Source organism: Thunnus thynnus, chromosome 9, assembly GCF_963924715.1.
Source record: "Thunnus thynnus chromosome 9, fThuThy2.1, whole genome shotgun sequence".
Taxonomy (NCBI): Eukaryota; Metazoa; Chordata; class Actinopteri; order Scombriformes; family Scombridae; genus Thunnus; species Thunnus thynnus.
This window is the reverse complement of record NC_089525.1, coordinates 13,645,783-13,673,123: the sequence shown is the minus strand read 5'-3', so window position 1 is coordinate 13,673,123 and position 27,341 is coordinate 13,645,783. Positions and strand designations below refer to the sequence as shown.

Sequence of the window (27,341 nt, the reverse complement as noted above, 5' to 3'; positions counted from 1 at the left end):
CTTTCACAATTGAATTTGAATGCCATGCTTTTAGCGCCAGGGTTGTTTGATTATCCACAGACAGGGAGCTGTGCTGGATTCCATTCCTTTCATCATGCTTTAACCAGTGTGAGCTGGCTCCCCTGTCGTTTTTTATGAGAGGTGATTTTAGTGCCTCTCCTTTATGCAGATGATTTTGGCTGCCTCTCCCTAGTCTAGTCTTCAAGAGGTGGATATTGGTTTTGACAAGAGAGCTAACCCTGCTACCTTCGCTCTCACCAGGCTGTCTTCCCGACTGCCTCACCGGGCTCGGATATTCTGGGCCATATTCTAATGAGAATTACACTTAGTGAAAGGGGGAGAATGCGGGATGCATCTACAGGTGTTTTCAGAGTGAGGCTCAGTGACAGGAATATTACACCGGAGCTTGAAACCTCATTGACCCTTCGCACTCCCACGAGGATGAGAGTGGCTTTATATCCTGCCACTGAGCCATATATGCTCTTTATATGCAGTAATACTCCCCGTTAATATCCACATCAGATGACAGGAATCCACATGCGCAATGTATTCATCCATATATTTGGATTACAGGTTGGCGCAGAGCCTCTATATGGCTTCATGTGCTGTCATTTACAGGATTTTTCCTTCCACTGATAAGTGTTCATGCTTCCTTTGCCTAAAGCCACAGAATTGGTGCACTTCCACTATGCGGGGCTTGCTCTTATTAGATATAGCCCCTGGTAAGCTTCACAGCTCCTTCATGTCTTCACACAGGAGGGACTGATGAAAGGATGTAGATTTTAGTGAATGGGGATAATGAGAAATGTTAATAGGGTATTCCAGTCAAAGCATCAGCACGCATAAAGCCACATATACAAACAATAACAAGAGTGCATGGAAATACACTACAGAGCTCTTTGTTACAGTGACGGAACTTAAGGTTGCTTTTGCACTTTTTTTGCTCCCCGTAATGCAGACAGCATTGTTGAGGAGGGCGATCATGTTTCTGTGTCGATGCTGAAGCTTGAACTGTGAAGTCAGTCATACAGCGTGTGGATAATCATGTCTCTCTCTTTCACTCTTCCTCTTCTTCTGTTTTCCTGTTTCACTGACTAAGTAGAGGGCTTTGCATGATTGCCTGGATGAGTGTTTCCCCTCAACACTGCATTGCTATTGTCCACTTGTCCCTCCTTCATCTGTGTAATTGTATGCATGAAGTTTCAACTGTAAATCCCAGCTGTTGGCAGGTTGTCTGCTCCTGCAGTGCTGGGTATTCTGGTAAGCCATTGGCTGAGGGCTATTGGTTTTTCTTAAGCTGGAAAACATCATGAAAGATAACACAAAGAAGAGCTAGGTAGGTTTTTTTTCCTTGCTTCACCAGTCAAATAGATTGGGAAAAAGGCAGCATTTGTCTCTCCTCTCTCCTCACTGAAACAGATAGAGTAGCTGTGAGGAATAAAGGAGATGCTTCTCTCTCTATCACACTCCATCAGCATTATTTACCAGACCTGCCAGTTGCTTTGTACAGCACCTCTCCCTGCCAAGTAGGCGACTGGCGTACGACCAGGGGCTAGTGACAACAGGCTACAGTGGAAAGCAAGGAGAGCTGTGTGGAAGAGCCAAGTCTATTCATTCCCCTAGGCCGCTGAGTGAAGCACAGAGCTCTATCTGCTCTCACTGAGGAGAACATAGCTCTTTATAGATTTTTAAAAAAATCCTACACTATGCTAGAAATGATCATAAGCCCAGCCCATCTTTTTGAATCAGAGTAAACATGCCACAGAGTTCAATGTTGTAATATTAATAGGTTTATAATGCCGGTGAATAACCATGTTTGCTAACCCTCAGCTGAAGTTAAAAGGCTTAGAATAGCTGTGAGGCTTTGCGTGCGTTATGTGTACTGTATGTACTGTACTGGAGGTGAATCACACATGTCAGTGAGGCTGTAATAAATGCATGTTTCGTTTGTCATCCCCAGCCACACTCCCATCAGTCCTCCTCACAGAACCTATGGAAACATCAGCACTCGGGGCTTGGAAACAGAGAAGTGATTTTTTTCCACTGTGTGTCACAGATGGTGGGAAAGCCTTTGTAATGCTAATATAATATCACACTGTGTCGGCCTAGCTCTGCAGTTCGCTCTGTGTACCAAGCAGCCTGGCTGTGGAGTGATTTACCAGTATGGAGAGAAAAAGACCTCCCTCGGTTCACACTGAAAAGGCTGCGTGGTTGGCGGGTCCTGCCGCTCGGCCTGCTGCGACTGGGCCCGCCTTGACTTTATTGATTCCGTGGTCCGTCCAGTGCTGTGAACTGTTAATTAACTCTGTCTCCAAGTGTTTGTCACATTGCGTGTGCTTATGAAAAAGGATATTACTAAGAGGGCATTAAAAGCAACAGGAAGGATATAGTAGGTGATTTTCAGAAACCAAGGCTAAGGAGCAACATATTTGGGCCAGTTATTTTAGACAAAACAAAAGGAACCTGTAAACCCTAAAGTGCCACAAATACACAAATGTTCCTACAAAAAAAGATTTTCTTTCTGCTGTAAAAGGCAGGCGTTTACAGTGAAAGGCGTAAAACTATGTCGCTCTAAAGCACCTGACTTTGTCTAATATTGTGCCTCTTACAATCGATGTTATGCCACCTCCCAACAAACGAGCCAATGGCAGGCCACTTCCTTTGGTGTCAACCAATGACTTTGTGCCTCCCTCCGTGGCAGCGAGTCAGCTGCCAGAGAGGAGGAGACGAGGACATTGATGTCTTTCTCTAGCTGCGCCACGTCACATTGTTGTCTATTTGATTTCCAGCCCTCATCCCTGGTATTTGAATCACAAGGGGAAGCGTTTCATATCCTTGCTGGGAGAAGAAGGGGGATCTTGTCTATCTGAAAGAGCATGCTGGATTAAGGGGGTTATTTCCCCAGAGGGGGGGATATGAGAGTGAGTGTCACTCAGACAGCACTCACTCTCACACTGCCTCTGCCTCTGCATGTTGCCAGGGAGCCCCGGCTTTGACTTCTTCCCCTCTCCTCCCCTTCCTCTCCTTTCTCACGTAATCCTTGGCTTTCTGCTCTCTCTCCCTCTCCTCTTCCTCTGTCTCGTACACATCCTCTTCCTCATCGTCGCTACCATCTCGTCACGCTCTCCTCCTTCTTCCCCTGCTGGTTCACTGCTGCCCTACAGGGAATGGAGAATTGCGTGGTTCGGAGGATGGTTGTTATTCCAATCACACCTCCGATGCAGCGAGAGTCCAGTAAAGTACAGAATAATTGGCAGGTTCCAGCAGCTACAGACAGCCGTTCTATTCTAGTATGTGTGTGCACACATGCGTGTGTGTGCGGCTGTGATGAGAGGGGGCTGCTGTAGGTGCAGCATTCAGAGGTCATTTCATTAATTACTAGCTCTTGTGTTACGTGTGCGTTCTCACATTCTGTTTGTCAGTCTGTGTAGTGATGACATGTGCATAGTGACAAAAGGAAATATCAGCATTAAGACAAATAACCACTGATGTAAAAATTAAATCAATATTTTCACAACCTATAATGTATTGGGTCGCTGAAATTTGAAGGCAGTTTTTTTGTCTGTTAGCTGTTAGTAATTGAGCCCACCTCTGCACCCCCCCCCCTGTATTTGTAACTCTCCCCATTGTATTTGTGTCTATATTGTATGTGTGATTCTAATTTTCAGACAGTAGAGTAATGGTGCCAGTGGAGCAGATGTTTGATAAACACGCACAACCAATTAACTGAGGGTCATCTGGGGTCAGAGGGCAGAGGGCAGAGGTCATAGGTCGTACATGTTCACCCTGTGCCTTCTGAGAGTCACTGACTGATAGGACTCTGGGGGTGACCACTGATACACATTAATGGAGCCAAGCAGGGCAGCTAATCAAGCATGTGGGGTATAGGGCTGGGGACAAGTGTCAGGGAAAATAAACCAGTGCTATCTGCTGGCAAACACATTGACCCGCAGACTTAATGGAACATGTCTCCCATAGGTGCACTGCTCTATTGATTAGCCATTGATGGCAGTTGTAGTCAACACTGATATTGAGTGTGATTTTGCTTTTTTCCACCATCTCCGCTGTAGGCAGGTCTGTTCTTGCAGAGGCTGCGGTGCACTGAATGAAGATGGTTACAGTATAGCTCTGTGTCGCTACATGAGCTGTTTTTTTTGCTCTTAGCTATGATTGGCTGCCATGGAGGCTAGCACCATAGCGGCTATCATCACTTCTTGTTCTGATGCTCTTTCCCTGTGATCCAGCCTCACCTTTGAGGGCTTCTCATTATGAGAGACTCTAACATTTAAGTTCTTACATGCACAGACGTATATGACACACACGCCTGCACCATGTTGAACACAAACACATATAGATACACAATACACAAAGTCAACCCTGCACAACCAGACATGTAACTGTTTAATACAGAGTCAGATGCTGCCACGTGTTCATTTATAGTAAGGAACACAGACATACAAACGCATGTACATACACACATATGCTCACTTGTGAAGAAAAGAAAGGCAGTGGCCCTGAAAATTGCATAAATGTCAATTATTGTGGAGCTTATGTGAGAGAGGTAGAACAAAGTGGTGGTAATAAAAAATATTGATCACTCCAACCCATAATGTGTCTGACAGGCATTGTTGTGGCAGAAACAGGCATTGACAGAGTGCCTTTGCAGCCATGTAGACCTGCAGGACATTATGTCAGTGTATTAGCACTGATTACTGTGGTGTAATGGCCCCCAATCCCCCCCAGCCTGATTTAGATTCAGCAAAGCAAACGAAGCGTAGCTCTAATAAATGCACCTGTTGGAAATATGATAATTGCATCTCAGATGACTGACCTTTTTTCGCCATTGCAGTAAAGATTTTTTGATGCATGTAATGCACGTGTGTGTGTGTGCAGCTTTGTGTGTATCAGTTAGGAGATGGAGGGTTGAGCATGATTGGTAGTTTTGGCTCTGTGTTTCTGGGGGGTGGATGCATCTTCTGTATTTATAAGCAGTTACTCATACATCAGCATCTTTTTAACTGTACTGAGTGGGAGCACTGTGTACATAATGAGTGTGTACGGGAATGTGAGTATGCATGTGTGTGTGTGAGTGTGTGCTCGTACGCAGAGCTGCTTGTACGCAGAACCTCATTAAATACGCAATCGTTTCATAAGACTGACCCTTCTAGAGCAGTGGGTGGACCAAACATAGATTTGCTCAAATGAGCAAATGAATCTGTAATGTGAAAGTTTACGGTGTGTTAGCCCATGTGTGAGTGTGTGTCTGTGTGTGAATGTATGCATAAGCATGTTTCAACCCACAGTGCATATCCAGTTTCTGTGATCGAATAATGTAGCTTTATATGCCTTAACCATTACCCTTCCCTTCCTCTGCGCTGTGTGTTCCTGTGCAGGGCTTGTTACAGCAACCTCAGGCTAGTCATGATGTTTTTTGTTAATGTCATCACATTAACAGGGTACTGGCGCACGCTCTCCTGTACCATAAGAAAACTGCTGTACATGGGAGCAGGATATATCCATATGTTAGTGAGGGTGCCATTGCTTTTGTCTCATTAGCAGCAGTGCTGAGGCCCTGAGCTGCTTCTTGTGCTCCATTGGGACAGCTGATGAGGCCTGACTATGTGACCTTTAACAACCTAATCAACTTTTAACACCTCGCCTACTGCCTGCCTTATTGCCATTCTTCTCTCTGCCATTCACTGGTAGGGCCTCATCCCCATTTAGACATCATCCCTTTTTTTGTTTTAAGCAGGAGCCTTGTTTTGACTGATTATCTATACATGTATGAATGAGGCGGCAATGTAAACACATGCAGCAGCAATAGTCTCTGAAGGCATGAAGTGATGTATTGTAATCTGCTGTCTCTCTCCTCACTCTTGACCTTCCCTACACTTATTTCTCTCCACTCCTTATCTCTCTCCATCCTCTTCTCCTCTCTGCTGAAGAGCTCCGGTTGTGCAAAAGATAAACAGAGAAAGACACATAGTTTCCAGGTAAAATATAGCAATTTAATATATAGAGGTGATTATTTACCAGAAGCTATGCATATGTATTCTCATTATGCATGATATATTTACAACTGAAACTTTTGAGTATTTAAAGCTAATCAAAGCTAATTTTGAGCATAACCCATTGTACAGATCATTTATCTGCCTTCTGCTATAAAGTGTATTGCTATACAATTCAATGCTAATGCATAGTTTTGAAACAAACATCACCATGCCATGACTTAGGTTGATTACCTTTACCATTCTGAACGGCTGCAGGAACTGACTATGCATTAATAAGATAATCATATACATGTTGACATATATACAATTTTAGAAGTCAGTTAAATTAATTTAATTTTAAATGAAATACATGTATGAATACATACACAGAGTTGAATAGAGGGATTAAGCTGAAATGGCTCGACATCAGTACATTACAGTGATGACACACTAACATGAGCACCTGTAAAATATCCTGCAATCTAGTGCAATAGTTATGTCATAAATGTTGCTTTTGTGAAAACAAAATAACAAACAACTTGGAATGTAATGCTATACAATACAATGAGATATTAAATATTATATGTGTTGCAAAGAGGGATATTGGGATAATTTCTATCTGCTGTCCTTTTTATGTATTTTAGAGGGAAAAGAAATTTACAAATAAACAATTGAAATCATGCATAGAATATTACTTTAAAACTAAATGTCAGTGGCAGATCCCCTTACAAACTACACATACTGAGTACACCAAGTACCAATCATACGCAGTTTGTGTCCTTGCATGAACCTCGAAGCAAATATAGCTGATTTTGTTTGCACACAGTCACAAAGAGCCTCATACACAATGCATGCAGGCACTTGCAGCTTTTAGTGCCATCTGAACTGGAGAATGCTCGAGGTTGAAGGTTCAGTCTTGACCGTGGAAAGCAGCTGGACAAGAAATAAGAGTCTCAACACAAGGTCCAACTTGTTGTTCTCACATGTTAATGCCGCCTTCACTGGATGGAGTTGTGCAGTTGTCTTGAAAATAGTTTAATTCATATCATGTGACCTATACTGAATTTCAAATAATGATGTCTTTGAAGCCACTAACACAAGCTGTCTATCTTGAGAAATGTAATCATCAAAAGTTATCATTTGACCGAAATTCCATACTTTGTATTAATTGCATTAGTTGTATTAGTGTTTGTGTCTCCTACCCAGGGACTGCAAATTAAATAGTAACTAAATCTGGGATAATACATCTCTTTGTATGAGATGAATGTTTTTGTACATGGTCCCTCACAAGTAAATGTAGTAAACTAAAGTAAATTTAACTTAGCAATAATAAATGACTTAGTTAATGACAGTAACCGTAAAATGGTGCAGTGGTGGCCTAAAGTTAGAGAAGTGAGCTTGTGACTGGAGGGTTTCCGGTTCAATCCCCTGGACCAGCAGGATAAATCTGGGTGGGGAAAGTGAAGAAGTAGCACTTGCCCCTCCCTGTTGATCACCACTGAGGTGCCCTTGAGCAAGGCCCTGATTCTCAACTGCTCCAGTGGAGCTGCTCAGTGGCCAGCAGATCAGACTGTGGTTGTACTGGGCAGCTTCCAGGTATGAATGTGTAACTGTGTGAATGTGATCAGGGCGTTCATGAAAAAGGGACCATTGCTCTCAGGGAAACTACAGTGTCTAAATAAAGGTAAAAAATAAAATAAATAAAAAATGGTGGTGAAATGTTCCTTTAACTACATTAACTGAATTGAGGAAATTTCAGCAAATGTCAGCTAAAAGATAAATGAACGCAGATGAAAGAGTTAAAATCCACTCATCTCTGGAACGACATACTGAGCTATGATTAAATCCTAGTGTCACTCATATTCTATATCTCAGCAGAACTACAATCTCATTAAGAACAAAATACTAATGGACTGAGTAGTCTCCTGATTCTTCCCCTCTATTCTGAGGCAGACAGAGGTCTTGGAGGAAACAGTGGTTACAATTGTCCAGATCTGGCTCTGCAGGTTTTGCTGTGCTGATAAAGATCCAGCTCCATATAATCCTGATTCATAGTGAATCTCTGCCTATCAGATGGCTGGGCTCTTCAGCAGCCCGTGATTGACGATGATTATCTCAAGCGGATACCATATCTCTGTCATCGCCGTGGCCATGTCAGGAATTTTAGGTGAGGATGTTCAAATATGGCACCAAACAGCTGACAGGGACGGCATATAGTAGAAGAAGCACATGTAGAAGGCACTATTGAATTAAGATATACAGATAAGAGAGTGATTTTTTTCTCTCTCTCCATGTGTCAGAGACAAAATCATTGATATTTGTCTTCAGCTGCAGCACAGATATTAACTGACCAGCAATCTTCATGACAGAGTCAGACAATCTGAGCTTTGTGTGGAAAAGTGGCTGAAACAAAAACACAGGCACATTTCAGAAAACACCTACATACTGTAAAACTGCCTTGTCACACTAAGCCACCAATTTGGTCAAGTGCTGCTGGGCTGTCATTCAGTATTCGTAGCCATTTGTGACATTTTGTTTTAATTGATAATAATTTAATAAATAATATAATTCAATATTGTTGTTAAGTCTTTATTTTATTTCATTGAATTTCAGTAGAATTGTATAATTTTACAAAATTCTGTTAAAATTTTTGATTATAATTCAGAGCAACAGATCACAGAAACAACGGCTGCTTGACACAAGCTTTGAACATATAGCTGTCACTGGCCAAGGTCACATCTCTCCGAGGCCTAAGAATACACCAAGGCCATATAAAATAAAATAAAAATGCCTGAAGCAGTTGGGACTGGGACCTTGCATTGACCAGTATCTCCTGAAAGAAGGGTCAAGTCATTTGAGTGAAGCTCAGCAGCAAGACACAACCCATAGTCTGCCGAGCATCAATATCCCAATTGTAGAGGAAGGTAATTCATCCACGACATCTGAGAACTTGGAACCAATCCAGTCACAACATGCGATGAAGAAGAAGATCCAAGGATGCAGACCACATGTGAAGTGGTCAAAGTCCTGCAGCAAAAAAAGAGTGGGAAACGGCCAATGCAGATTGGAGCAAGATCCTGGCAGGACTTCAAGGAACAGCAGAGAAGAAGCTGGAGAGAATGAGCAACCTGATTTATGAATACAGGGTAGAAAGGTTTGGAGCAAGAAACCCAAGGAAAAATAAAACAGCAACAACCTCACCCAAGTCCAGAAGGCAACAAGAAATCAAGGAGAGTCAAGGAGAGAGGGGACTTGAGGAAGTAATGGAGGAAAGGTTCAATAGAGGAGAGGGAGGGAATCAACCTCCTGCATAAAGACCTAAAAGAACACCTGGCAAGACTACAGAGAACAGAAAACATCAGAATTCGACGTAAGAAGAAGGAGAGGGAAAGAACATCGTTCTACAAGGATCCTTTCCGATTTGTGAAAGGGCTGTTCACAAAGGAAAAGAGCAGAGCACTCTAAGTGTCAAAGAGGGAACTTGAAGATCTTTTGAAAACAATATACACAAACAACCAGAGACATGAACAGGGAAACATACTTCCTAACATGCCACCCATTCCTCAACCAGAACACCAGTGTGACAACAGCCCTCCTAAATGGAGCAAAGTCAAGAAGGACATGAGGAAGGCAAGGACAGCGTCAGCTCCAGGACCAAATGGAGTTCCCTACCAGCTGTATAACAATGTTCCAGATGTCCTGAGGTTTCTGTCGAGGCTAATAAAGGTGGTGTGGAAGAAGAAAAACATCCCAAAAGCATGGTGAAGAACAGGGGGTGTATGAATCCCCAAAGAGGAGAATGCCTTGAATATTGATCAATTCCAGCAAAATAAATCTTCTGAATGTTGAAGGGAAAATTTGTTCAGCATTGTTGCTCAAAGGATGGCAACCTACATGAAAGACAAAAACTTGATTGACACCTTGGTACATAAAGCAGGTTGCTCAGGATGCTTAGAACATTCAACCATGATATGGTATCAGATTCAAGCTGCAAAAAAGGAAGCAAGAGATCTTCATGCTGCATTTGTCGACCTGGCCAATGTTTTTGGAGCTATCCTGCATACTATCCTCTGGACAGCCTTTGAGTTTTCCAGTGACCATCACAAAACTGGTCAGAAACTATTTTCAAGATCTGCAATTTTGCCACAAAACATCAGAGTATTCAGGGTATCTCCCCACAAGTCTTTACCATGGACATGGAACTGATCGTCAGAGGATCCAAATGGGTGGTAGGAGGAGAACTCCTGCAGTCCGCACAATGAATACCTCCCATCTGTGCCTATATAGGTGACATGACCACTCTGACCACAACCATCACATGTACAAAGCAACTCCTGGAAAAACCTCATTCCAACATAAAATGGGTGTAGATGAAGTTTAAGTTCAGCAAATCCAGGACCATCTGCATTATCAAAGGAAAGCTCAAAGACCAGAGATTCCACATTGATGGAACACTCATACCACTCATATCAGAGATGCTAGTCAAGGGCATAGGGCAGTGGTACAATGCAAGCCTTAAGGACTCAGACCAGAGTAAGCAACTGAAGGAAGAAACCATCAAAGGCCTTGCTAATATGGACAAGACCCTACCTCCAGGTAAGTTGAAAATTTGGTGCCTGTAGTTTGGATTGCTCCTCCGTATGACCTATGAGGTTCCCATCACCAAAGTTGAGAAGCTGGAGAGAACAGTCAATACATACCGTATTTTCTCTAATAGTGGCCGGTATTCAATTAAAAGCTGGGTCTCCAATAATGGCCGGGGGTGTGGTCGACAAGAAACAAATAAATGCCGGCCCCAAATACAAGCCAGGGAGGGAAAAACAAGGGTGGATTAAGGCCATATTCAGACCAAATCAGGTGTTGCTGCGCACCACTGCAGGGTTGTGCGGTGGTGTGCGGGGGTGTGGGTGTGTCTATTTGTGCTCTAGAAAGTAACCCCTGTGAAACAATTAGATTTTTTTTTATTGATCTGGTTCACTGCTTTCTTACCAGCTCCATCTCTTCATTCACTCTCTAGCCCCCCCTCCCTCTTTTTCTCTCGTCTTTTTTTAAAATGAGTTGGAAACCAACAGCAAAGCCTAACTTTACTTTTAATGTTATCAAATGAAAAGAAATGTCCGCCCCCCTCCTCTTGGTGCCTGTTATAATGTGACTGTGGTTTGTAGTAATGTACAAGTGCCACAAGATGGCGGTAGCTATATTTGAAGTACCATATAGGGCCTGTGCAAATGTCAGTGACTAGATTTTCCATAACACCGATGCCACAACACTGTAGAGAGCAAACATGGCACCCACCAGACGGAAGTTTGACGTCAAATTCGAGGAGAGAGTTTTGCAATTTGCGGAGGAAAATTAAGGAGCGAAAGCTGCAAGACATTTTGACACTGACCCGAAAAGAATCAGATACTGGAAAAAACAGAAACGCGAGCTGCTGTTAACTGACAAGAGGAGAGCACGGCTAGCTGGAGGTGGGAGGAAGAAAGTTAGCTTGGAGCTAGAGAGACACCTGATTGATATTTGATATTTGACTGTGCTGTTAACTGGCTATTAATGTTTATATCCAGCATAACGTTACCTCAGATTTGTTTAGTTTTTAACTGACACTGGCCATATTTCCCCTCCGGTACTTGACCAGTCATACTTCACACAAGTTATATTGAATTGTTTGTGTAATGTCTCACAATAAAAGTCAGGAAATGAAGGCTTTTAATATTATTAATAGCATAATGCAGTAACAAAAATTTAACCGAGCAAACGGAAGCAGATCAGAAAACAGGGAGGCTTCGTACTAAAATATGAGCAAATATACTTATCAAACAAGGGAATTAGGAATAAAGGCCTCTGTCTAATATAAGCCTGCTTCCAAAAAAGGTCTGGTACCCCCTGCAGTTGAGGTAAATAAAGGCCCCGGCTTCTATTGGAGAAAATACGGTACATCAAGAAATGGCTCAGACTCCCACGATGCCTCAGCAATATTGGCCTGTATGGGAACAGGGCTCCGGAATTCCCTTTTCCACTACACTGTACCAGCTCAACCCCAACTCGACTCTACTTGCCTTTTTTGGTTTTCACAAACGTTGTAGATAGTGCCTGGTAACTGGTACCTTCTTTTTTGGTATCACCTGCATTGAGTTTCCAAGCAAGCTGAGCTGATACTAAAAGGTGACATGAAAACACTGCAGGCCACTGATTGGTCGGTCATTTCTCTCATTCACTGATTTCTCTCTACCCCAGCTCCCTCTCCTTGCTGGACCACTGCTGCACTCTCTTTCTCTCTCTCTCTCTCTTTCTCTCTCTCTCTTTATCTCTCTCTCTCGCTTACTTACTCAGCTAAAAAAATACAGCCGTGCTTGAAACACAGCATTCCCACATGAGGAAAAAACAACACATATATGTCCTGTTGTTCATTGTATTTACTTTTGCATTAGTTGGATGTAATGAATTAATGAAAAGGAGAAATGCAGAGGAGGAAACTGAAACAGAAACTAAGATAGTTTATGTCCACTGTAAATCATCAGCTGAGTGTTTGATGGTTATTTATTTGTGCTTTAGAGCATTTCTGCCATGAAACAATCAGAAAATAACATTTTATTTCTCTCATTCACAAGTTTTTCTCTCAACCACCGCGCCCTCTCCTCGCTTGACCACCAGCACTCTCTCTCTCTCTTTCTCTCTCTCTCCCTCTCTCACTCACTCGCTCTCTCTCTCTTTTTCTCATCTTTTTAAAAATGACTCAGGAAGCCGACAAAAATCCTTTACTTTTAATGTTATCAAAGAAGAGAAATATCCTCCCCTTGTCCTAAACTGGTCCTAAATCAATACTAGACTACTTCCTTGTTTTATGAATGAAGCCGTACACAAGTTGAAGCAGCTGCGCTGTGTGTGTTTGACCAATCAGTTCAATTAAATCTTTACTTATATAGCACCAAATCACAAGAGATGTTAACTCAGGGCACTTTTCACATAGAGCAGGTCTAAACCGCACTCTTTATTTTACAGAGACCCAACATTCCCCCCATGAGCAAGCACTTGGCGACAGTGGCAAGGAAAAACTCCCTTTTAATGGGAAGAATCCTCAAGCAGAACCAGGCTCTATGTGGGTTGCGATCTGACTTGACTGGTTGGGTTGAGAGAGAAAGAGGGAGGGTTAGAGGGGAGAGAGAGACACAGAGCAGCACAATAATAACAATAATAACAATAGAAATATGACTACTACTAATAATAATAATAGCAGGTGTGGGCATCAAGCAGGACCATGGCAGCACGGGGTCCGCAGCCACAACCCATGGAAGCTTGAAATCCATAACCAATCAGCAACTATCATCACTACAAACCCCGCCCTACATCGAGGGGGTATTATGTGTAATGGAAAACGAAATCCAGAAAGCATGTAGAGTAGAGTTGGGAAAAGAGAGAAAGAGCTGGAGAACAAAGGTGCTCCCTGTGAAGGTTGGCTGCAGGGGTTCTGTGGCCATGTCAACCACCAGGCTGCTGAAAGAGATGGGAGTCTGAGGACAGGCCCTCAGACAGGCTATCAAGTCATTGGCAGAGGATGCCTAGCGCAGCAGCAACTGGCTCTGTCTGAAAAGAAAGGACAAGAACTGGGTGGCAAGATGACCATCAGCCAGCAGGAGGGTTAAAAGCAGAGGAGGCTGCACTTGGGACACCAGGTGTCACTGTTGAGCCCTCTGGAGGTGTCGTGGGCCTATCAACAAAACACCAAGGAAGGAGGGTACCCACCTGATGACCCCAGTAAAGCTTCTACCCCTATCCCTGGCCACCACTGGTTATGATTTCAAGCTCAAAAAACCCACTGGGCACTTCCTACCCAGCAGCAGACAAACAAGGTTATTGACTAGCTGTGACTAATCCCTCAGGAATTATGAGACCAAAACAAAGTTAAAAGGAGAGTGAACATTGGGCTCACATTTATCAGTTGAACACAAACATGACTCCCAATGAATGCTAATGTCTCTGTGTCTGTTGAATGTGTAAATAGGCAACTGTTTGCTAACACATTGGCCGTATCAACTTTATAAGGTGAAAATGTGTTAGTATTGTGTTAACTGCTTGTTGCGCCATCCCCAAGTGGGCAAAATAAATTGATTTCAGCCATATCAACCAGCCCTGATTACAAACACTGACTACTGACTATTTGATTCCACTCATGCAGGCACAGATCCATGTTGGTGGCCAATAGCACTGTAGTCTTTGCAATGTGTTCAAGTGAAGCATTTTAAAACAAACTTAAAGTGACTTGAAGTGATGCAACCCAGAGTGTTTGATCTGCCATCAACAGTGTTGCTTCTTTGAGGTTGGCTTGGTATGTTGTGTCAGTGCCCCCAGAAGAAGAGATCTCTGGCATATCAGATGTGAAGAGGCCTGTTGACCTTTGACAGAACAATGCTCATGTTTGTGAGAGAGAAGCAGAAGGAGAAAGAGAGAGATAGAGAGTTACTTCTTTTGAAACATATTGGGAACAGAGTGCAAACAATTGAGTCAATGGCAGTAAGGGAATGATGGCACAGTGGTTAGCATGGCTACCTGATATGAAGACAACACAACCCTTTCTGTATGGAGTCTGCATGTTCTCTTCTGCAGTTTCACACCTTACAAGCATGTTACAATTCAGCTTCCACAATCAGAGTACCATAGATCTGCAGCTTCTCTCTGGGTGCCTCTCAGAATGTCTGCCATAGTTAGGACGGGTGAAATTCAGATATGATATGTGTAAAATGTATTCTACTTATTCTAAATGGAGCCCAGTCCCTCTCTACCGTTTACAGTGTATTACTGAGCAAAGGTTTACTTCTCAGACTTAGAAGTTCTGACCTTGAAAATCAAAAGCAAGTTCCTATCTGCCAAGACGTTTATGTAAAAGTTGATTGTTGACCCTTTTTATTCATGTGTATCTGTGTCGGCATTGGATATGTCTTTCTCTGCACTCCCACCAGGCAGTGCTGCAAGCTTTTGAGCTCAAGAGTATTACCATGAGTTGCGTGTGAAGCAGGTTACTCAGCCTGTCTGCAGCCAGCCAGTGAACCTGCTCTGAAACTATATACCTGTGCTGAAAAGAAGAGTCGCCATTTCAGCACTGTCTGTGTGGATCAGTGTTCCCTGTGGCGCTATGCCCTCTTTGAGAGCTCCTCTGTTGGGGATCTATTCCTTGGCCCCTGACTCTCTCCTTCCATTGACACAATGGACCCTTTGTACGTACATATACTACTGATGTGGGACCTTGCTTCGTATTTTCGGCAATTATACACGATCCCACTCCAGCCCACCCTCTTGTTGCTGCTTCATTGGAGAGAAATGCAATCGAAACGCGGAGAAATGCAGTGAAACGGGGACCCGGGAAGAGGCTTGCAGGAATTAGATTGTGTTGCTGATAAGTTCCATATAGAGCGAGTAAACATGTTCTTATCTTGTTATCCAGCTTGCACATTAACACATGGTGTGTGGAGGAGGTGGAGGAGGGTTTAAAAGGATAAATCAAATCCTAATCATTCTGTTTGGCTTTTCGCTCTCTCTGCTCTTTGTCTCTATTTCTGTTTCTCATCGTGCAAAGAACCCTGGTGCACATGCAAGAACAATAGAGGGGTCAGAAGTACCAGCCATTTTCCTACACCTGCTGAATGCTCCAGAAATGAGTGCACAGTGATTACGTGCCCTAATGTGTGGTGTTTAAAGAGCGGTTTCCTGCAGCAGAGTTAAATGGCGATGCCCTCTGTGAAGTATTAATGATGTGGATGGATGAATCAGGTCGGCACAAACCTGTTGACGGTAGCTGCGGCGCTCTCTTAAAGCTGCACCCAGACATCAGACTTAACCGCTCGGCAAATTGGACATGCTTGTTGGCTGTAGCTCCAATTTATGTCCACTCTCTATTGCAGTTAGTCCATCTTCATTATTGAAATAGCCTCTCGTCAGGTCTTGACAGAGTGGTGGAGATGGTAAAGGGAGGGAGTCTGGGGGAGAGGGGGGAGCAATACAGGAGAATCATGAATAATGTGGAAAATAAACATTTGAGGCATTGGAGCTGGCTGGCAGGAGAGGAGTTGTGGGGAGTGTTGCGAAATGCCCAGCGTTCGTTTTCTCCCTCTCTCTCTTTCTCTCTCTCTTCATGTGATTGTATGTGCAGCTTCTGCCAGTGGATGCTGATGCTGTGGATCCTCAGCCTTGGGGCTTTGTCTAACACACATGCAATTGGGCATAAACACACACACACACATGCATCCACAAGCAGCTCTAGGATCTGAGCTTTGGCAGGACCTCTGTAGCCTGACCAGCATTCCAGCTGTGTGTTGTGTCACTGCCACTCTGGAGACACACTGCTTGGTGGCTGCAGCCTTTTTTTAATAGGGTGCTGCTGTGACTTTACTTTTTCCTCGGGATTGTTGCATTGATAAGGTTGCTATGGCCGGGCTTAGCTCATCTGGGTCAGCTAGTTAAGGGAGAGATATCCAATTCTAATTCATGCTTTGTGGACGGGGATGTGTTTATTGCCAGATGTAGAATTTCAATTTCTCAGTGTGCTGAATTGATACGAACTGACCTCAAAACCATCTCTGAGCTCTGTAAATGCAATGTGCACTTAAGCCTCGGCTTTAGGAGTAATAGGGTCCTTCTACCTGCTACACACATGAGCAGATGTGATGGCTCATAAGGTAATTACCCACTGAGCCAGTGTGTATGCAACTGTAAGCTGAAGCAGGGGTTCCCTTCAGGAAGCTACCCTCTTCCCTTCAGGTAGCTCTGCCGCTCAGGTCAGTGAACAGTTAATGACATTTAGAAGCAATAGGATGAAAGAGATGGCAGTTGTTTGTAGTCAGCCGCACACTACCTTTGTCTTATTGTCTGCCGTCTGTCTTAATCTCCCAGCCACCCTTTTCACACCACAAGGAGATCATGTTATTAGATCCCCTCCCCTGGCTCATTTGTCATCCTGCAGCTCCACTCCACCAGAGAAGGACTGCAGGAGCTGGAAAAAAAAAAGAAAAATGAGAGTGAAAACAATATAAACAGGCAGGAGGCCACAACATCAAATGTTCATCATTTACTGGCCCAGAGTTTCTTGTATCATCATTATTCGTTCAGGAATCACACTAGATTAATATGCTTTTTCTTCTCTGTGCCACCCTACCCAATCCCTTGGCTGACAAACTTCAACCTCTCTTCTCTCTCTCTCTACCTTAACATATTGTTTTGTATTACATTGTACCCAGTGCACTGCATCCTGTTACACATAGGCTCCCACTCAATCATCCCCACCCCCACTTTCACCATCACTTGCAACGGTAAAAAGTATTGTCAGTGTTCACAGTTTGCTGTCACCGCCTCAGTCACATCTCTTTAATCTCTCCTCTTTGAGCTGGGTTGGTTTTCTTGCTGCCGAGGCACACATAAGGGAGGGAGTCAGATAATTACAATAAACAAATATGCTCAGAGCTGTCTATGTAAGGTTCGTATAGGTTAACAACTCTGCTATAAATGTTAAATGAAGCTTAAAATAGGATAGTATGGCATACAGTTGCCATAGCGATCTCAGCTGTGATTCTTTGTTGACTTTCTTGGTTGGCAAAGTTTAAATTAATCTTAGATACGAATCTGTGATACAGAGAAGAAATGAGTGATTGTTTGGTGCCCCAAGGGCCTCTTTGATGTCTCTCTCTTCTTTTGAGCTTTTCTTCAATTACTGCAACTTTGTGTTTGTCTTTGTCTTGTGTCAGTCTTTGTTGTAATGAAATCCAATGTGTTGCCATTAATGTTATTCTGCATTAGAGACAGTCACCCTTTAATGATTCCCTTCGTACTCATGTCTCTTTCTATCTCTCTGTCTTCTCTGTTTCTCTCTGGCTCTCCCTTTCAACAGGTGGGACAGTCAAAATGATGCGTAGGAGGTGCAGCGTTGAGCCGTATTGATGGATGTGTTAACAGACAGCAGTCTCACATTGATCGTGAAGACTTCAGAACCAGAGAATGCAAATGCAGTGGAGGACACAGGTGAAAATACTTCACTTTTACCCCCCAAGATTTATATGATATCCAGCGACTTCTTTTCAAATGAGAAATGCACATAACAATTTAAATACCGCACTTTAATTTTGCTTTAATTTGCTTTGAACATTTACAGATACTGGGTTGTTGACCTAAGAGAAGAAATTTTAATTTCCACTAGAATAATCAAGCATTTGTCAGAATAAATGACTTTCTCTCCCAATACCTTTCCTTTTAAAACTTTGAAAAGACAATTAGTATTACCACATACCATGGAACTAGCTTTCATGAATTAACTTTTTACCCTCAGTTTTAATCTTTTTGACAAGATATGGGGAATGTGAAACACATCCTGTCTTTTTAAAATGAAAAGTAGAAAAGAAACATTAAATGAAGATTTTTAAGCTATTGTTAATCCTCTTTCCCAATGCTTCCACAACTCAGAAAAATGACATCTACCTGTTCTCATAAAAAGGTGCAAATGTGAAAGAGGGTGCAACCACTCATTCTCTCACATTCATTCACAGTCATTACCATATATGGCAAAAGAGAGTCTGAGCGTAACATACCGTTTATTCAGATTCTTTTGTTTTCTTTCTTTCTGTTTTATTTTAGGTTGTACCTGCCGCCTCTCTCTGAATTTTTTACAACATAAACCCTGCATCATAATGATATTTACATGATGTAAAAAACACTTCACATTAAAACTTAATTCAAGTGCATCCAGACACATTTACAGTGCAGTCCCCTCCTTTTACTGGACTATAAGCCCCATTGATGTTGTGCATTTTCCAAGACTCATTCAGCCACTACCTACTGCCCCCTATAGTTTACCTCTACCAAGCACCACTGATCCTTAGATGAGGTTTATCTTAGTATTTCAGCTCTGGTCAGGCTCAGTGGGAACTGACCGAACCCCACTGAGGGAATCACACAGATTATACTCAGCACTAGCCTTTTCCTTGAGAGGCACAGAGAGGAAGAAAGAGAGAGGAAAAGAGAGAGCAAGAGGATGGAGAAAGAGTGGTAGAGAGAAGGGTGAAAGCGGCTCCATTGAGCAGGAATAGGGCAGCTCTCTGAGGAGGATGGTCATGAATCATGCTGCAGTTACTCACCACTTATTATGAACATCCTGTACTGGCTGGATTGATTTCCCCCCACCATTCACCAAATGTCATATAGTGAAGATGGAGCAATAGGTAGCAAGCAGCTTCTGTGGCTGGCCTACCAGCTGGATGAGTGAACGCCCCAGGTGGCTGAGCTGCAGAACGGCTAGCTCGGCGTTTTACGAATGTAAAAGCCTCCATATACCAGGGATAAGGAGCAGGGAAGTTGGGAGGGGAAGAGATAGCGAGCAAAAAAGGGAGAAAGAAGGGATGGAGAAGGGGGATGGGACTGAGGAATGATTTCAAAAAGCCATTAAAAGGAGGGAAAGGCCATGTCAGCTGTTTTCATTTGCATTGTGTTTCATACTGAGATATTTGAGATATTTTATTCCTTTGGCTACATGGAAAAGATGTATAAATTTGATTCATGTTAATATGGAGAACAGATGGTCTTCATATAGACGTGTTCTTATATCTTGTCCTATTTATAAAGTGACTGAAAACGGATTGTCAGTGAAGTGTTTTATGTGCATGTGTGGCATCTGACACGCTAATAGATGAGGCCACGGACGCCAACTTGTCTCCCTCCTCATGTCCATGACCATGTCCCTCAGCATGGGCTCGTCTCCCCACAGAGCCACCTGGCACTGGCGAGGGCAGCTCAGTCTTACCTCAGGTGGATGAAGCCCTGAATATCATGGCTTAGAAAGATAGATGAGACTCAGAGAGTTCCGAGTGCTAACTGGTCTAGTCTGGTCTGGTCTAGTTTGGCAGTGGTCGGGCTGTCTAGCATGGCTGGGCTTGGCAGAGCTAGGGATCAGAAGATCACCACCACCTGCCAGCAGCCGGGGTCCTTCCATATGCTCAGTGGTGAATGTCCATGCCAGCTTGCATGAGCTGTGTCACATCCAGCCTCAGTTTCTATTCAAAGAGAGTTCTCCTGATAACACAAAACTACAACTGTGATAGAAAAATGTCAGACTATCTTAGGATATGAGCTAGATATTTAATTCTGGCAGCAGTGAGTGTTTTGGATGTTTATCTTGTTTACATTTGCCAGCTCAGATGCAATAGTAACATTATGTTGTACCATATCAGTGAATATGAGGCTGCCGATCCCCTTGTGACCTCTAATGTCAAACTCGATTTGACATCAAACTCGGGGTCTTACAGTCATCGCTGTAAGACCCTGTGTGTGTGTGTGTGTGTGTGTGTGTGTGTGTGTGTGTGTGTGTACCTGTCTGACTGACTGATCTGTGGCACATTCTGAACAGCTGAAGAGCTAATGGTCCAGCTGGAGACAGATGGCCTCTCGATAACACTATACCCCCCAAGCCAATACTCACACTCTATCACTCTCCCTCTCCCTCTCTCACACACACAAACACACACATGCATCCATGCACACACGCATGCACGCACACACAAGAAAATCACATGCATGCACACACTGGATAGGATAGATTGTTAATCCACTATAAACCCTGAGGAAACACATTTTTCAATATGAGTTTAATGTTTCACAATCTTTTGGCAATATTAGGTGGCAGCTTAGGTTTCATGCAAGCACAGGAGGATAAGGGATGCTAATTTCTCCCCTTTTTGTAATTTCCTTCTGTCTATGGCTTTGTCTCTTTGCAGGGCAAATAAAAGTAATCATGTCTTTATGTTATCTTGTTTATGATTGTTGGAAAATTACTTGGTTGATTTGAAGTACGGGGACTGTTAACATAAATCAATGTCCATGCCTCCTATGCTCCACTCTTTACAATAAGTGCAATACAATGGAATTTGGCTCAAAATTTTTACACTGCACAGAAATGCTTGTTAAATGTAGAAAAGTGGATATCGTTCCTGACTCTCTACAGAGAACATGTGTCGGTAACATGCTTTTGCTCTGAGGTCATTTTGACTCACAGATTGAAAGGAACTGATGGCAAACGCCTTGCTGTGATGCTTCTGCAGCTTCTGACAAGTTGCTGCTATAGCAGTTTTCTGAATCCGAGAGGATGAGAGAAAATGCATATTTCTCTTGAGGTTTTCATTAAGGATGACAGAAGCACAGTTGTATGCTTTTAGTAGGCGTTCTGGTTGCTCCAATGTGTCTGCAGGCTGCAGACCCAGAGAGACCTGCTCTCAGAAATTTCATTACCTCGTTAAATCACTCTGAAATCATATCCATATTCAAAGATCACCACCAATACAGTCATGTGGAATATTGTTTGTCAGGCAGTCCTCCCTCAAGCATTTATCACCACCTCAATAATGATTAGGAGCATCCATTCTAAAATGGGGAACGTTGCTAGTTAACCTCTGTGAACACATTAATTGTTGTGGTATGATTTTCAATTTTCAATTTTTTTTTTTCTGGCATGGTTTTAAAGAATACGTGTGAGGCAGCAGCTTGGGATTGTAGAGGGAGGCAGGTGTAGATGATATTGGTTATACAGTCTCCAACATATGGGCCTGTCGTGTCCCATGTGTACGTACCTGCCTCTGCTGCTGTCATCTAATTATGCAGAGCAAACAAAGCTATCTGCCTGCTGCTACAAGCCCTGCTTCTGTGGGTTTTGATTGTTACTCATCAGATGGATGTTTTCAACTGATTAAGACATTGTCACAATCGACCTGTAGAAAATCACCAAAATCTACTTCCAGTTTAGTCATTACTGCTATTCTTGATGCCAATCTGTGTAATTTTGTGGTATCTTGTTACTTAAAAGCTAAGCTGGATACAGATGAAATACTGGAAGGATGTAAAGCAAGATGACAGTAGTAATTTGATCTCATATATTGCTCTTGGTTGGTAGGGAAGATAGCAGTAGTAAAGTAGGTGATTTCCAAACATAATTTTTAGTAACTCAATTACTGTGACATTTCGGAGTGTCTTTTCCTACTCTGTGTCTATCAAATGAAAGCATTATCTCATGAAATAAATGTTGTGTGTTTCATGTAGAAGTCATTTCATTGATCACTCACACCCAATCAAAGGACACCAAAAGAAAATTCACAAGAGAATTTTTAGATTGCTTCCTGTAAACATTTGATAAGATTGCTCTAATTTGCACAGAACTCATTAAACATATTGTTATTCTGTTAAATATAACTGCTTTTGTACAAGCTGTCTATTGCAGACATTTACGCCACCATGTTAACTTAGCAGGTGACTCCAACTGTGAGTCAGCTTACTTGTATTTTATGTTCTCAGAGCATTTCATATGACTTTTGTGTGACTGTGTTATTTCTTGCCTAATCTAGACCTATGAACATCAAGCAATAATGGGTAAGAAATTGTCATTACCCAACTTGACATTGCTAATACCTCTTATTGAATCTAGTCGCAAAACTGAATTATTAATGTTTAAGGCTGGCACCATAAAATGACATTTTGAACTCTGGGGGGTTAATTGACACTAATTGCATTTCACGAGCCCAGAAGAAATGTCAGTGTAACTGCAGAACAAAAATAATGTAATTTTACTTTAGAGTTACAGTTCAAAGAGTTGAAAGAGCTTTTCTTTTTTTTCCCTGCAGGGGTATGTGAGCAGAGTGGTGATCTGAGTCTGTGCAGACTCGTTGATGCTGCTCTCCCTCCATCCTCACCTCCTCCTGCCGCAGAGACTTCACAGCAGGCCTGCCCACCACACCAGAGGACCACGCCTACATCAGCAACCCTCTCCCTCCCCCTTGGCACTGATCCTTCTCTGGGCCTGACAGCAGCCCCATGCCCTCCCTCCCATGAGGCTCCAACTGTAGTCCCCCACCTTCACCGCACTCCCAGTCCCACATCACTTTCCACCCCGGCTGTAAGCTCCTGGAGCCCAACAGGAGATACCCAGAAGACTTCCCTTCCGCTGCCTGTTACCCTTCCTCTGTCAGCTACAATGATGGAACCTGGCACTGTGTCTGCCCTGACAGAGGAGTGTCTCCTTCAGCCGACCCGCACCTGTCTCGGCTGCTTCATTGAGACCCGTGATGCCACTGACCGTAATTCCATCCAAAACCCACCCCATGATCCTAGCACCAACCCTGATTCAGAAACTGGGCTAAGTGTACGGATAGGGGATGTGAGCCGAGAGGACTTCTCTGACATCAACAACATCAGCATCCAGTGCCTGAGCCATGCGGGGGAGGCAGTGAGTCACTACGGAGAACAGCTCCTCTCTGACCAGCTACTTAGCTTTCCTCTGCCGAAAGCCCCAGGTGAGGGCAAGAGAGTGGATGGAAACAAAACAACAGAGGAAAGCGATGACCCAGAGGATGATGCAACAGCTAAGAACTTGTATGAGGGACTGTTACTGGACAAAGTGAGCGGAGAGGAAGTTCTGTTGGCTAATGCTGGCCAGGACTGGGGCTACTTTGAGTCTTTTATCAGTGAGAGTAAGATGGAACTGCTGGACCTTTGTTCTAAGAATGAGCTGTCGGTCAACCTCTTCTCTGAGGAAGATGTTGACAATCTATTTGATGATGAAGATGATGACTCTACTTTAAGCAGTGACGTTTGTTCGCTGAAGATTCGTTATGAGTCTTTTCAGGATAACATGAGGGAAAAAACAAATGTGCTCCAGGAGGAGACCCAGTTCAACTTTTTCCCCAGTGTCCTGGCCAACTGTGCCAAAAAAGAAGAAGGAGGGGGAGTCTTGAGGAGGAGCGCCGAGGAGCTTCAGCCCAAAACCGATGAGCTCATCCTGGAGACGGGACAGGAGGAAAAGGCTGGGGACTGCAGTGGCAGGAGCCCACTTGATGGCTCCCAAGGCTCACCGATGTCAACTCCCAAAGTCAACTACCTAATGGACTTCAATTCCACAGAGGAGTCAGGCGAATTCAGTGATGACAGCTCCTGCACTGGCTCCTCCTCAGACACCCTGCAGGAGGGCAAATTTAAGAAGGGCCACTCCAAAAGATTCCTCAGCCCCTCCAATCCTCTCAACTATGGCTTGCGCTCCAAGAGAAAGGTTCGATACAGTGATGATTACTTATATGATGTTGACTCGCTTGAGAGTGAGAAAAATGCAGAGAAAAAAGAGAAAGCTCCCTCTGGTCAGAAAGAGGAGGAAGATGTAGACTGGTGCCCCAAAAAACGGCGGAAATCGTGTCGTAAAGAGCCACCCGTGGTTATCAAGTACATCATCATCAACAGGTTTAAAGGAGAGAGACTCATGTCAGTGAAACTGGGCAAGTTGGACCCTGTGGATGCTACTGTGAGCTTAAATGCCGACACAGTAAGCAAATATGAGACACTGGCTCCTCTGAAGGATTTCTGGCAGGAGAGGCAAAGAGAGAGACAGGAACAGCTTAAGCTGGCTGCCAGAGATAAACAACAACGCGGTTTTCATCTAAATGGACGCCATCATCGCCCTTTTAATTCTAGTCATCCCAAAAGGAAATACAAGATTGCAAACAGGCTTAAGGTTCAGAGGATTCACGCTGTGGAGCAATCAGCAACAGCACAGGGCTCCCCTCTCTCTGATCAGGGCCATGGAGGTGTCACTAAAGAGACGGCCACCCCCACGGTAGGGGGAATAATAGCAGCCCCAGGCCTCCCAGTCACATTAGACACAAACTCCATCACGCACACAGTCACAGCCAAGAGCCGCTCCCAGGAGAGGGAGGAAAGGGAGGGGAGGAGATTGGGAGGAAATAAAACAGTCAGGATAAGGAAATTCAAAAGCGAAGCCAGGCTGAGGAGCAAGAAAATGAAAGAGGCAGAAGGAGAGGAGGGGAGGAGCGTGACAAATGAAACGGATGCCTGTGTCGCTGCGGCACAGATTGAGGACCCTACTGCTGGGTTAGAAGAGGCAGGCATGAGCTCAACTACAGTCAAACCCCATTTCTCTGACAATACCACCACAGCTCACACATCCGAGGAGAAATTCCCCTTTGTTTCGTCCACCCGCTCTCCTGACAAAGCTCCCTCCTCAGAGGAGGTGGAGGCGGGTGTCCCTGTCATCCCAGGGGGCTACCTGCAGACCCTGTTAGATGCTACAGACTCCTCCGGTGGAGCAGCTATCTCTTATTTTCCCCAGCAGCCCTCTCGTCAGCAGTATCCTCTGGGACTGTCCCTAGAGGAAAAACAGTTTTCTTCTTTGCAGCTTGCTCAAAGCTGCGTCCTCTCGCCTCCCTCTGAGTCTGAGCTCCAGCAGTCTCCCCAGAACTGCCCCAACTTTCCCCAGATGTGGCACCCACAGCTCTGCGCGAGTCACAACCAGAACTTTGGGCCTGAGACCCCTGAGACTCCCATCTTACCCAACAACTTCCCAGCTGCTGTACCCCTGAATGACAACCTTCCAGTGTCTAACTACAGCCAGCTGAGCCCTGAGGCTGACAGGCTGCTTTATGAGAAGAGCTACCTGACTGAGGCTGGGCTGCAGCCTGGGGCGGATCTGCAAGTGTGTCAGTCTGCCTGTGTGGAGGGCCAGGTGCAATACCAGAGAGGGTCCCTGTGCACAGACAATGGCAGGCTCATCAGCTATGACTCAGTGGGCTCTCTGTCAGCCTCCTCCAGCAATTACAGCTCCCTCAGCCTCAAATCTTGTGAGCGAGAGGGTGAGGAGGAGGGCCGAGACAGCTTCTTAGCTCATTGCAGTCCTAAAGTGGTGATTCAGCAAAGTGTGGATGCCCTTACCCCACTCAGGGAGTCCTCAGACCTGCTGGATATCTCCAACTTCACCCCTGACAAATTTAGACACTCATCATTGTCAGAGCTTTCCCCTCCTGAGACCCCCAACCTGTCCCCCCAGGTGGTGGGGCGGGAGATGAAGATGGCAGGGAATGTTGGAGAATACCAGGATGTGAATGATATGACTATGGACTGCAATAGGGAGGTAAAGTGGAACTGTGATGTTATGCAGCAACCGGAGCCTACAGCAAATGCATACACAGTGGAAGACAGCCAGTTTCCACTGCACAACTTCAACAGTCAGGATGTCTTATGTTTAGAGAAAAAGGAGCTGGGTGTTACAGAATTTGATGAACAGACTGGTGAGATGGCTGGTGCGAAAAGCATTAAGTCAAAGAGGAAAGGCAATTACAAACAGGCAGCTGCAGGACAGAGCCCAAAGAAAGTCCGGGCCCCCAGAGCTCCCAAGTCAGAAAAGGTCAAGACCCCCAAACAGAACTCGCGTTCCACCAAAAAGATAAAGGCCATGTTAGAGGGTAAGGCAGCAAAGAACCAGGCAGGTGGTTGTGGCACTGGTCTGACTGACAGTAGCAGCACTGGAGACTGGTCTGGCACCGGCTGGTCAGAGAGCAACAGTCTGGTAGGGGACGACCAGAGAGAATTCGAGGAGCCCTCCAATATTCTGTCCAACATTGTCTCTGGCATGGCTGAGGTCCAGAGGTTCATGATGGCCTCCATTGAGCCACTGTGGAATCCCATGTCTGAGGCCTGCATGCCCTCTGAGGCCAATAGCCTCAACTTAAAGACCCTCAAAATCTTAGCAGGCACAGAAGCTGATCTTAAGAAAAAAGGAGCCGCGCTAACAGGGGCTGGGAGAGGCAGAAAGGCAGGGGGAAAGGGAGGAAAGAACCAGGCCAAATTCAACCCTTCTCATCCCTTATTCCCTCAACTAGCTCTGGGCTGTAACATGTTTGATAAACCCAACTTTATTAACCCTGGGCCTGCACACAAAAAGCTGTACCGCCACAAGACCAGTGCAAAGTTCCCTCGGATTGAGACACTGAAGGGGAAGCGAGCTGAGAGAGACCCAAATAAGGACATAGCACTGATGACCTCTTTTGAGAAACTGAGGTAATATTTTGTTATCAGCTGCTGTTGCACCCCCCTCTCACTTTCCCCCAGTACCTGCTCAGCCCTCCCTCCCAAGCATACCTACACTGACGCTATGCCAGAGCTGCATGAGTACTACGTTCTCCCTGACTACTCCCAATTCCTTTTAACCCCCCGAGGAGGAAATTAATATCTGCATGAAAAACTTCTTGTACTTTGCAAACTACCTATTGAGTGATTGTGTCAAGCTTGATTGAGATTTGAAACGACCATGGCTGCATTTTTCTTGCTTTTGTTGTTTCTGCTTTGTTTGTTCTTCTTATAGTCGTTTTTGTTTTATTTTTGTCTGAAAAAAAAAAGAATAAGCCTTGAAAACAGTTCTGTCGCCTTTTTGAGAAACTTTGTTTTTGTATTTTCTCAGCAGAACGAGCTCCCCTGAATTATGTATTTATTCCCCTTTTCCCTAAAGATGTAGCTATATACACAAATGCATTGAGTGACATCTACGCACCCCTCCTC

At 44.1% G+C, this 27,341-nt stretch overlaps 1 protein-coding gene across 1 annotated transcript in view; it reads left to right on the top strand.

The window, feature by feature from the left end:
• The window catches only part of nexmifb (neurite extension and migration factor b), a 55,431-nt gene extending 28,193 nt beyond the window's left edge, over positions 1-27,238 (top strand). Inside the window, exons 2-3 of the mRNA XM_067598989.1 lie at positions 17,863-17,993; positions 22,628-27,238. Of these exons, the coding sequence (XP_067455090.1) occupies positions 17,912-17,993; positions 22,628-26,847 (4,302 nt within the window). The 5' untranslated portion in view covers positions 17,863-17,911 and the 3' untranslated portion in view covers positions 26,848-27,238. The remainder of the gene's footprint in view (positions 1-17,862; positions 17,994-22,627) is intronic.
• The last annotated feature ends 103 nt before the right edge of the window (positions 27,239-27,341 follow it).